The sequence below is a fragment of the Mus pahari genome, chromosome 4 (genome assembly GCF_900095145.1).
Source record: "Mus pahari chromosome 4, PAHARI_EIJ_v1.1, whole genome shotgun sequence".
NCBI classification, from domain to species: Eukaryota; Metazoa; Chordata; class Mammalia; order Rodentia; family Muridae; genus Mus; species Mus pahari.
This window is the reverse complement of record NC_034593.1, coordinates 54,882,860-54,895,502: the sequence shown is the minus strand read 5'-3', so window position 1 is coordinate 54,895,502 and position 12,643 is coordinate 54,882,860. Positions and strand designations below refer to the sequence as shown.

The window sequence follows — 12,643 nt, the reverse complement described above, 5'->3', positions numbered from 1 at the left end:
AATTTTAAGTCAATTAAGTGCAAAGTGTATTTTTCTGCATTTGTAAAACAAAGTCTACTTTAAAATTATTATTTCGGTATCTGCACCCAGACTAAGTACATGATGGCATATTTCCTTCCGTTTTTAACACTGATCTTATATTTNTTCTTAAGTAACTATAATTATGTTTTATATCTATATATTTGTAATAATCCTATATGTTAAACAGCATTTTTATTCTGATTTTTTTTAAAATCCATCTTCATTGGAGAATATTGGAAAATGTATNCAGGAAAGTAAATCATGTTATCATTGTTAGTTTTTAATATTCTTCCATACTTTTTTAAGGCTTTAAGGTATTGTGTATAATTAACCAATTTAAGAGTATANCTTCAGTGTACTTGGTCTACTGTGTGAAATTGTGTAGCTAACACCACAGTCTTAATGTAGNACATTCCCATCAACCTAAGATGTTCTCTTGTTGCTTTTACAGGTAAAATGCCATCCCCTGCCTGCTTCTACCCTCTGGTGCCCAGGGAGCAGTTTTTNGTCAATAGTTTTGCCTTGTCTAGGTTTTCTGGGAATGGATTCACACAGTCCATATGTCCAGCCTCTTTCACTTAATATAAGCATCGAGATGACTCATGCTTATTGTACATATTAGGAATTTTCATTGTTTAGTATTCCCTCTTACGGTTATATCATTGTATCCATTTACCACTTGGTGGACATTTCATGTATTCTNAGCATTTTTACTTTAATGAATAAAGCTGCTCTAAATGTGTATATAGTTGTCATGTTTTTGCTTCTTGTGTAAATACTCAGGATTAAGATAGTTACATCACATGGTAAAGTGTGTCTTTTTAAAAAAAAATTATTTTCATTCATGTGTGTATGTAGCTTTATAAATTAATGTGTATATATACCTTTGTAAATTAATATGTATCACATGTATGCAGGTATCTGTAGAAGCCAAAAGACATCATTGGATTCTCTGGAGCTGAAATTCCAAGTGGTTGAGAGTTGCCATGTAGATGCTGGAAGTGAACTCAAGTCTTCTGTAAGGGCTTTTAATCCTTACTCAGAGAACTAAGTCATCTTTTGCCTCCTGGTAAAGTATGTCTTAAACTACCAACCTTTCCTGAAGTGGCTATACCACTTTTGCTTGCTCAGTGACAGTCAATATTAATATTTGGTATTTTTATGGGTTTTTAGTTTGATTTTTAACATATAGTTAAATGTTCTACTTCATTTTTGTCTTAATTTTCGCTTCTAAGAATAGCAGTGAGCATCTTTCCAGGTGACTAGTTGCTACTTTGCTTAGTTGTCTTGTACATAGAGTACTTGATTCTTCACCTCATGTGGAGGTGATGCGTTGAAAACTGTTCCTGTTTGGGAAGAGTATTGGTTTTAGATGGGTATGCTGAGAGTGCCTGTTTCTTGACCTAGAGGAAGATGGATCATATGTGCTTCCTTTAATGTGCAAAAGGAAGTGCCAGAAGAAGATGGCACCAACCATGAGGTACAGGTTGAGACCCAGTCCGGGTATTGAGAATACCATGAGGACAACAGCTTTTGGAAGCATTTCAGAACTAGTGCATAGAGAATGGGGGCCAGCCAGCCCTGCTGAATGAGGGCAAATCTTTGAAATTCTCACTTTCCTTCTAGTTCTTAAATTTGACACGTGGCGGAACTTTTCAAGTCAGAGTTTTAAGACCGAATGAGTGGCTTTCTTTCTGAAAACGGGTTTCATAGATAGGCGAGAGTTGATCCCTAGACCTTTAATGCAGTAGAATTCTCTGGGACTTTTTCCAGCATTCTTCCTGTAGTTGCGAACTGGAACATTTTAGGAGAGCTCTGAGATCAGGAGGATTTGCAGTAATTTGAAAAGATTGCACTGTTCATGACTAGGATAATCGAAAATTTTATAAAAATGTCTGCCAGCGCATACAGTGTATACCTACAAGTATAATCAAGATAGATACAGATCTATTATAAAAGTTGAAATTTACCAAAACTTAGGCTAAGATGCCAGGGTACAGAGAAAGGTATAGCATTAAATCTAAAACTAGTAGGATCATGTTAGTATAGTAAGCTATACTGTAGTAACCTTACAGTCATTTCTTCAGTGCTCTTGTGATGAGCTTGCTTCCAGAGCACTTAGACCGTTAGTGGTTAAGGACCTCTTCAGCTGTAGAGATTGCATGGTGTTGGTGGTTGTCTTAGGGTTTCTATAACTGAGATGAAACACTATGACAAAGGCAAGTTGGGAAGGAAAGGGTTTTTTTTATTTGGCTTAGACTTCCACATTATAGTCCTTCTTTAAAGGAATTTAGGACAGGAACTCAAATAGAGCAGAAATCTGGAGGCAGGAGCTGGGGAAGGGGCCGTGGAGCTTACTGTCTAGCTTATCATGGCTTGCTTGTTCTGCTTCCTTCTAGAATGCAGGACCAACAGCCCAGCCACCCGAAATGGACTAGGCTCTTCTCCATCAATCACCAGTTAAAAATGCTTTACAGCTGGATCTTTCTTTCGAAAGCATGTTTCTCAATTTAGGTTTCCTCCTTTCAGATACCTTCTGTCAAGTTGACATAAAACTATTCAGCACAGTAGCGTTAAAGGGTCAACTGTATTTTCCATATTTCTTTGTTTATTCTTTGCCATAGTTTCCTATCAATCTCTTTGAATACACTTTTCTCTTGATTTATTTTCAGTTGTTAGAAGCCAATTGTTTTCCTTTGATTTTAAGATAAAAATTGACAGATGCATACACAGTTTATCCATTCATTTATTGAAGGCCATCCTCATTGTTTCCAAGTTTAGGTGACATGAAAACAGCTGCTGTAAACATTTATGCACATTTTATGTGTATGGTCCTCTTTTTAACTCGCTTGGATAAACCCAAGCAAGGACTGTGATTGTGGTAGAGATTATGTGGCAGAAACTGCCAGACTGCCTTCCCAAGGCATTACTGCATTTCGCCTAGTAGTAAGATTTTATGTTTCGGTTCCCTCATGAGGGTCTTGGGTTATTAGGGTCTTACCTTTCAGTATTTTGTTTATTTCTTTTGTTAACAGTGTCTCATTATATAGACCTGGCTGGTTTGGAACTCAGAGGTCTGCCTCTCCGTTGTTGAGATTGGGATTATAGATTTATATAGCTGTGCTGACCATGCTGGCCCCTTTTACCTGTTTGTGCCTGAGGATATTTGGTCTATAGCTCTGACATCCAAGAGTTGATTTTTTTTCCCCCTAGGTTTGTGTGTTCTATGTGCGTGCTCTGTCTGGTGAGCTATCCAGATCTTTTCTGTTGTTTAAAATTGAAATCATTCCTGGACTTTGAGTTAAAATTGGAATGAACAACTCATTATATTTTATTTATTAAAACCATTTTTAACTGTAAATATAGTTTGATAATCTTCACCTCCCTCAAAACCTTCCAGATAACTCTCCCACTTCCGGCCTCCTAACTTTGTTTTCTCCAAAAAAGTAACAAAAACCCAGTACAACAACAAAGAACCAACCCCCAAAACCAATAACACCCCCCACCAAAACTCAAAACAAAACTCTACCAAACTAACCAAATAAACACAAGCTGTGGAGTCCATTATATTATGTTGGTCAAGAACTTCTGAACATGAGGTCTGTCCTGGAGTGGTTGATATATCATCATTCCATTGGAGAAAACTGATTTTTTTTCCCCCTGCCAGCAGGTATGAGACAGTTCAGTTATAAATTTCTACTCTAGTGACTAGGTTTTCAGTCATTCATTCATTTAAAAATATAACAATATAAGCTAAAAACTATCACATGGAAGTTAAATCAACAGAAGAAAAAGAGCAACTGTCAGAGACCCACTCATTCACACTCAGGAATTCCATCAAAACACTAAACCGGACGTCTATGTATGTAAAGGACCTACCTAGTACAAACCTTGAACTTGCTGCTTCAGTCTCAGAGTTTATATGAGCTTTATGTTGATTTTGAGGGCCTTGTTTCTGTTATACCCAAGTTGCATGTACCCAAAGACCACCAAGGAGCCAATTCTGGTGTCAAACATGTAAGGGTCTTTATTCCGAGCTCTAGAGTAAGGTCTCCCACTGTCCCTGTTGCAATGGGTTAGCGTGAGCCCTGAGTCTAGGGATTCAGGCTTTTTATTGGGGAATTTCCATATGGGTCAGCAAGTTCCTATTTTAAACACTGCATTTCTGGTGTAAGCTGCAGGAACCAAACATGATGGTCAGGTTATCTATTCTCTGCAGGATGTCTTAGGTTTTCTCTGTGTACCTTGGTCCTGCTATTGCAGCCTGACTGGCTGTTGCTAAGGGAAGTTGTTTGTTCAGGTGGACTTTCTGACTTTCTTCCTGGAATTGGTCTCTCACAAAATGGGCTTTCTCCAAGAAGTTGGGTGGACTGTTCCTTGGTGTCCTCCATCCCTTCTGGCTCTTCCACACTTCCTGCCTTTTCTTTTGTGGGGTTTCCTGAGCTCTGAGGGAAGGAGATATCCTTTTTAGGACTGAGTGTTCCAAAGTCTCTCACTGTCTGTCTAATATCTGGCTGTGGGTCTCTCTCATTGTTCCCATCTGCTGCAGGAGGAAGCTTCTCTGATGATGGATGAACAAGGCACTGATCTACGGGTAGAGCAGAATGTCATTAGGAGTCATTTCCTATATCAGTGATAGACTTGCAAAACTTTCTCACTCTCTGAGGCTTTTTAGGGAAATTCTGATAAAGCTAAGTTTACCAAGTTTTCTTCTGTTGATTATACCTTTGATGTTGTCTTTATCACCAAAACCAAGGTCACCTACAGTTCCTTCTGTGGTATCTGAAGTAAAAGTTTTGCATTTTACATTTGGGTGGTCTAAGTTATTGCAGATGTCCACTTGTAAGCACAGATTTAACCTCATTAGCATGCAGGCATTATCTTTATTCAGACCTTTTATCTAAAGGTTCACTTACTTAATGCTGATATACATGTAGATGCCGAGTATTTATCCCATTTCTGTGTCTGCAGGAAATGTTCTCAGCTGGAGGGAACCCCTCTGCCCAAGATGACTCTCCCTTCCTGGTACAGCTTAATTCCTAGACTGGTTGAATCGCCTCCTTCATCTCCTCTGGCCATATTCCCTTCCTCTAGGACTCCATTTACATCCTTATAATCTCCATGGTTACTTCCTCTGTTGTTTTCTTTGTTTTTTAATAATTTCCTCTAGCTTCTCTTCCAAGTTCCCTTGGGATCTTGTTTAACTGTCCAATCTCATGGTTAACTATATAATTTCTAGTTGTTTTAGTTTCATTTAAATTTCTGTAGTTACCAGATCTCTATTCCATTTTAAAGTGTGACATTACCTCCAGAAATAACATTCACGAATATTCCTGTAACCTGTTTTAGGATTCAGTATCTCTGGATTGGTTATTTTGTCAGTGTCGTGTCTGAGTCTTTGCTGGACCTATGGCCACTTGCTTATAGAAATCACTGAGTTCAGGTGGTATTCGTTTGCACCAGTGAGGTTTTGGTTTTCTTCTGCTAATATCAAGAGTCCATTGAGCAAACCTTGTCTTTCAGGACCATTTTCCCATTCATTCCAGAGTAAGCTCCCGAGGGACTCAATCCACAAACGTTACTGGTGCACATACTACACTCTGACCTTCATTCTTAAACTGCAAATCAAAGGAGCCCAGCCAAAGGGAGCACAAGATAATGTATTCTGCTACTTACTAGAAATGGTATATACCAATCGCTCTTCATCCCAGGCAAGATAGATAACAAAGATGTGTTAGACTGTTGAATTATGGTACAAAAAGATCTGAAGGGTATTTGCTGTAATAAAGTTGGAAGTATCTAGCATTTTAAGGTTTTATGGTGGCTGCTGAAAGCAGAATTCCAAGATAGCTCTGCTAACCCACCTCCTTGTTTTATGTTGCACAGCCAAGGAAATGTACAGATCTAACCAAGGACTAAAATTATTTCTGAAACATTCATTAGCCTACTTAAAAAAAAAAAAAAAAAGCTAATCTTGAGTTGTGGAAATTATTCCATGAGCCCAATTTAATCATGAATCCTTCAAAAGGACATTTTCTCCCTCAGACAGCATGAACCGGGAATTAAATTCCAAGTCCTAGTAATAAGCATTCTATTGCTGCCTTGACGATTGAAGGATAATGTAACACTTGCAGCCAGGTACCTGGGACTTCTGACTTTTGAAATGCAAGATTTTACACAGACACTGAGTATTGTTTCCAGTCACTCATTTTATGGTAATCTTATACAGTAGTAGGAAACTGATATAGAAGGGTTTGGGTTTTTTCTTCTGCCATGATTTACTAGGTGATAAAATTGCATAAGCACAGAAACAGTAGAACCCAATTCCCAAAAGCACCTGTTTCCTAGGATAACTGATGCCCAACACATACCCGAGACAAGATGAGTCTTCTATAATGCTAGCTATAGGTAACTTCAGTATAGCTTTTATTTAACCACAAATCCCCCAAGCCATAAACTTCATACCATGAGTAAATCAAGTCACACCAGCACAGAAAGACAAGTTTTATATATAAAGTCTTTATAATTCACAAACTCTGTTGAAAGTGTACAAGCAGTTTCAATTTATTGGAACAAAAGTAACATTTCTGTTTTTGCAGGAGTGAAGTCACACTGTACATTTCAAAGAAGGCATAAAAAATGTTTAAAACAATCACAGTTGAAGTGAAACTCTGTGACAGTTAAATACCTGCTATACAGGAACACTTTAATGAGTGTTCAGCTGCTTGACTTAAAGGATGCATATTTCTACACTGTGTAACACTTATAAATTAATTCACAGGATCATAGTATTATTTTATAGCTTCAAATGGGTATTAGCAAAATAATAATACAAAATGACTCCTCTTTCAAGCAACACCTTCTGCCTCAAGTAAAACATGAAATTAAACCACACGTTAGCACTTCTAAAAAGTTTGTGACATTGAAGAGGAGACAGATTTCCTGTTTTATAATCCTGGGACATCTCTTGCTGTGGGCTACTGCTATTGCTTCATTCACGTACTCACTCACACCTCCAAGGACTCGGGGCCTGGCATGCCTTTTGCACGGAAAAGGCATCCCAAAGGTGAGAAGTGCCTGGGAGCACTAGTCCGGTTTACTGCTGAAGTGGACAGGTTTCAGGGTATGAACCAAGCACACCTACACACTGGGCTTCTGGAATCTTATGGTTTGGGTGCTGTTTAGACAGGAGCAGGGACATGGGACAAAGATCTGAGGCAGCTGATAATATCTATATAGGTTTTGCATGATAAACAGAACAGAGGGGCTATAGCAACTAATGAAACTATTTCCCATGTCAGTCTTTTCAAACCTTCATGACCTTTTAATAAACTGTAGTATACTACATTGTCTCCTTGTCCTAGTGAGAAAAAAATGTCTTTTTGGAACTCATAGCTAAGAGAGACTCCAATCCCATCTACCAGGTATTTAATGCAGTGAATTCCTGCTAACATCAAAATATTTCAAGCAAGTACCCTGTTGGTATCTTGATACTGTCTAAGCTTAATTTTCTCTTCTGAAAATTGTTAATGTTCCAGCCATTTTCAATTGAAAACAAGTACAATTGTCAGGAATCATGTGTTACTGAAGGCAGAGCAATCTTATGTCAGCTCTTTAGCAGTTGGCCCATAATATCCTGTCTTCAGGATGTTCTCACATCTGTGAGTTGTAAATCCCATGTCATTTTAGTAGTTTAGGGTTGTTACGCTATAGTTATCTAAGAACAATATTGAATGAGATGGATTTTTAAAAATCCTCACTGGGTGGCGCCTCACCTTCCTTCTATTAAGGAAAATGGTGGCAGAGTTCAAGTGTCAATTTCCCTTTCGTAGAAAGAGGTTTACAAAACATGACAGCTCACCTACTGAACTACTATCAGTTCCTTTTGGAATTAACAGCATTAGGCTACGACACAAAAAGTATTTACAAAATGGACAATCTCAAAGACAAACTTGCTGATGCTGTGAGACCATACAAAGGAGAAACTCATGGGAAAGAGCAACAGTCTAAGTGGGGGCAGAGAGGCCAAAATACAACATCTTAGAAAACGGTGTTAGTGGTGGGAGCCACGACTGTTGTCATCCCTGGACACAGATGTTTTCAGGAGCATCATTATGCAAAAGCTGAGCTTTGTGGACTCACTGCATCTGGTAGCTGTTCTTCCAAAGTGCAGAATGGCTTGGCAAGCTTATAGGCAAGTGTTTCCATCTTTTTAATTAAGCAGACTGTAATAACAGTAAAAGTAGTCCCCATTCTATTGGCCATCTGAGAGGTTACACGTTGGTTTCCAGTCCTAGCAAGCGTCCCATCCTCTCCACATTCTTATCAATAGTAGCTTGACATGTTATCTCCTTGGCACATTCCATTGGAAACCAGCCCCTTTCTCCATCTCGAAGCCGTTCCCCTTCATACCAGCCTGCAAGAAAAAACAGGCTGCATCAGACAAGGAATGTCTGGAGGTATCCTTCCATGCCATCTTACTCTGAAGAGGAGATGCCGGTTCAGAGATCGCTTCCTTCCATGGGCTGGAAGAAACTTCAGTGCAATCAATGCCTGTTAAAGTCTAAATACTTATCGTGAAGTAGGACAAGGTTGCAAGAGAGAATGATGGATGCACCAGAGACTGGGCATGAGCAAAAGCTCCAAGGGAGGAGGCTAAGAGAGCTGCCTGAACTCAGAAAGGGAATCCTTTGGGCAGGAGACGTAGGAAAGTCTTCCCTTTTTAAATAAAGGGGCCGGGCACAAAGCTTCTGGAGTTATGACTGCAGGACTGGGAAGGAAAGGAACCTCTATGGTGACTGAATATGTGTTTCAAAAGTATGCACGGAGAGAAAAGCATCAGGGCAGGGGAAGGGTGTTTAAATGCACCACCTCTAAGTATGTTGGGCTCTGAGAAGCTTCTGAGTTTGGAGCATGAATTGTCAGGAACCTGGGTTAAGAACAAGAGGAAAGTGGAGGCTGTCTTGGAATAGAGAAGCTAAAGCATCGCTATGTCTGGATATGGAATGCAGGTGTTCCCGACCAAATGAAACTCTTTGGACTTGAGGCTCTGTGAGCACCAGTCCACCAGTTCCTATGAGAACAGTCCTACTCACCATCGCCAACTCGCTGATAAATGAGAACCACGTCTGCCACCTGCAGGGAAAGTTCATCTGGCTGTTTGGCAGTAAAAGACCTAATGATTTCCACCTGGGTCAGTGCTGTGGAGGAAAAGGGATATTCTGAGCTTCCAGGGGCTGAGAAATCTTGTACAAAGCAGCAGTATGCATTCACTTACTGGGCTCTGTGATTCCAGGGCTGGCACTGGTGGTCTGAGCTGGGCTCCTTCGGGAAATTAAAGAAGCCTCGTGCCTGGTTTTAAATGTTGGGATCAGGAGGACTCTTGTGATGCATGGAGATGCTCAACAATAGCCTTGACCAGAGTCATTCGTTGTATTACACTTGGGGAAATGGAGGTGAGAGAGGAAGTTGCAGGCCAAGAGTATATAACTCATGCCATCTGCAATGCCCGGAGTTTTATCTACAGTGACCCTATCCTATCAGGAACCAGGCATAAAGGCGGTGGCAAAGCTTAGAAAAAAGTGAGGGCTCTAGCCAATGGCCAGACGAATTCAGAATGCCCACAAATGCTGATTTGCAACAATACAACCTCAGCAGAACTGACTGACATGGCTTCATTATTTGTTTTTAATATAAAATTTGATGTCAAGCCAACCACTTTTGCTTTAACTCTAAAGGCTGTGATCATTAAAGAGCTACAGAAAACCACCTTTGCAAGCCTCATCCTTCAGTCATCCAGAAATGAAGTGTCACAGTTGAATGTGCATACTACAACACCAGAAGAATAAAATACATTTTCTTGACACTGCCACCTACACTAAAAAGGATCGTGAAAAAAATGTAATTTTCTTTAGACCAAAACTTGTAACCAGATATGGTAGCTCTTGCCACCCTTTGTGAAGCCGAGGCAAAAACTTGAGTCTAAAGCCAGTTTGGACTAGTGTGAAACCCAGGCCAGGCAGAGCTACATAGCAAGTCTTTTTCTCAAAGCAATAAAAATTAAACACTTTTCTGTTTATATTCAAGCCTATTCATAACCACTAGCTATAAGCATTTTATGGTTCAAGCAGGACTTTGACCCTCTATAATTGACCTTTGCCCTCCTGATGTCCCGAAGTGAACCCAATACCTCTGACTCACAGATGGAGAAACAAACTTGGAAAAACTAAGCAGCGATTTTTCATGTTTAGCAACTAACATGGGAGGAACTAACAGCTGTTGTGGAAGGAACCCTTTAAAAGTTGGTAGAGATGAAGACAGTGTAACCAGTCAGTAACCATGCTGGCCAGCAGAGGGCAGAGCCCCTCCGTGTTCCTGGAAACTTACTGGTTCTGTCTGGTGGCTGCTTCCCACTGCTGTGTCCCAGGGCTGTGATCCAGCGGGCTCGCTCACTCCTAAACACAGAGAACAGGAGCAATCTAGATTAGTTCCCTAGAGACTGAAAGTAGTTTATTCTAGACAGCCACTGCAAACCTATTTCCAGAACGTACGGGATCCCGGAAGGTAGGGGACTGGCCTTGGAAATGGGCAGGAGTGATTTTTTTTTTAAAAAAGGGAAGAGTTATCATTGTCAAACAAATAGAAATGTGGCTAGTGATTGGGTAGAGGAGACTTCTCATATAACCGTTGGACATTTAATGGAGAACTGATTAGCCACTGAATCAATACTTACCACACTCATCTGATGTTTGACAGTCCAGAGGACCAATTTCCCTCAGAAGGGATCCTTTCCCTCCCATATACTCAACCTTGTTGGTAAAGAAGCTGAGAAATCCCTTTTCTATGTGTGAGCATTATTGAAATAGAAATTCTGAAATATTTAGACTATTCTCAAATGCTTTAAACTATTTTCATAAGCATAGTTAGAAAAAATAGCCAAAATATTTTAATACACTGTTACAGCTGTGTGAAACAAAACTTTGCTGTGACTACCACCAGTGCTGGGCAAGCGCAGCACTGTTCCACCACATCATCGTCCTGTGTATTTAGAAAAGCAAGCACGGGAATTGCAATTAGTCACATCAAACTACATGTATATACTATTTTAGTTCTCTGTAAAATCTTCTAAAAATGTCATCTGTAGGATGAGAGTAGCATATTTCGGGGATAAGCAATTCCAGCCAATTTACTATACCAATAAACCTGGGCAGACATCTTTATACCCAAATACTTGAAGAACATTTTTTTTTTATTCTCCCAATACCTATTTTCACTCCTGGACATGTATGTACTCCTCTGCCATACCAAGCAGAGCAGCCCACATAAGGACCTGCAACAGGGCACACCAGCCCATGCTTGTCCTCTGTGGTCTCCCCACTTCCCTTTCTCTTCTGCAGTCCATTCACTACTGCCTGTTAGAAACCCTGCCTTTTGTGGTTGCTGAGAAGGCTCAGAAATGCACTTGCTATTGTGGAGGACTTCAGGTTCAGTTCCTAGCACCCACATAAGTGGCTTACTGCCTATTACTTCAGGTCCAGGGGATCTGATGCCTCTGACCTCTTCTAACACCCACATTCCCATCACGCATCCACACAGCTAGGTGCCTGGCTAATTAGAGTCTCTCCAGAGCACTGCTTAGTGTAACTGGTACTCAGTAAACATCTGATTATAAGAGAATCATATTAATCCTCACAAGCTGAACCTTGATCAGTTGTTTGCTGCTATTACCAGATCATACTCTTGATAGGCAGGAGACTGCCACAAGGTAAAGGCCACTCTTTGCAATATAATGAGATTGACTTAAAAAAGAAATTGATATATGTTTAAAAGTAAAATAAATAGGTATTGCAATTAGGATGCAACATGTATACTTAATTTAATAATAATAAAAGAAGGAGGAGAGGAGGAGGAAGATGCAAAGGGGTTTGAGATCATTCAGAGCCTATAGCTCTGCCAGGCATGAGTGTGGATCCCTGCAATCCCAGCTCTCCTACAGTGCATGGGAGGCTTGGAGAATCTCAGGACTCCTTAGGGACACATAGCCTAGTATACACAGTGGCCATGAAGCTCAGTCACCGGGGATAGCCCTCTGACCCACACAGTCTGGCATGTGCATCCCTACATCCACATACAGAGACTGACGGAAGTGAGGCTTCATGCAGTAACACACAATTACTAGACACTGATGATACCATCTTGCTTCTAAAACTTTGCTAATACAGAGCAAAGTGCTCTATCTTAGTTTTGTAAGGAATAAGTAACATACAGCGCTTCCTTTAAACCAGTTCCCAAGTAAAAACTTTAAATTGTGCTGTTTGATGGAGAAAGATCCTTACTATGCCACAGGCTGCACTGGAATTTTCCAAAGTACCATGCCAACTGAAAGCTAAGATGTAGCAGAAGGTGAGTGGGTCACCAAGAGCAGTTTCCACAGCTCAGTGTCTGTGCCTCTCTGTGCCATACCAAAAGCAGGGCAGGCCTTTGCCCCATGTCTTGTCCTGCCCAAACTGCTGCCTTCCCAGAGCACTTTGGAACAGAATCTTTCACATAGGACTTTGCAGACAAGGCCAATCTCAAGCTCCAACAGCTGCCCCCTGCCACTGAGGTTGAGCAGTCCAGATGA

The 12,643-nt window shown here is 40.4% G+C and overlaps 2 protein-coding genes across 4 annotated transcripts in view; one reads left to right on the top strand and one right to left on the bottom strand.

Moving 5' to 3' along the window:
- The window catches only part of Dhx36 (DEAH-box helicase 36), a 39,034-nt gene extending 38,285 nt beyond the window's left edge, over positions 1-749 (top strand). The window contains exon 26 of the mRNA XM_029537461.1: positions 473-749. The gene's annotated coding sequence lies outside the window, so the exon portion shown is untranslated. The remainder of the gene's footprint in view (positions 1-472) is intronic.
- A 5,648-nt stretch (positions 750-6,397) lies between these two features.
- The window catches only part of Arhgef26 (Rho guanine nucleotide exchange factor 26), a 116,926-nt gene continuing 110,680 nt past the window's right edge, over positions 6,398-12,643 (bottom strand). For 2 of the 3 annotated variants that reach the window (XM_021195906.2, XM_029537879.1), the window contains 3 exons: positions 10,408-10,475; positions 9,117-9,221; positions 6,400-8,437 (listed from right to left, as the gene is read on the bottom strand). In XM_021195906.2, the coding sequence (XP_021051565.1) occupies positions 8,295-8,437; positions 9,117-9,221; positions 10,408-10,475 (316 nt within the window). In that variant the 3' untranslated portion in view covers positions 6,400-8,294. Of the gene's footprint in view, positions 8,438-9,116; positions 9,222-10,407; positions 10,476-12,643 lie in introns of all 3 variants that reach the window. The other variant, XM_029537881.1, reaches the window with a different exon arrangement.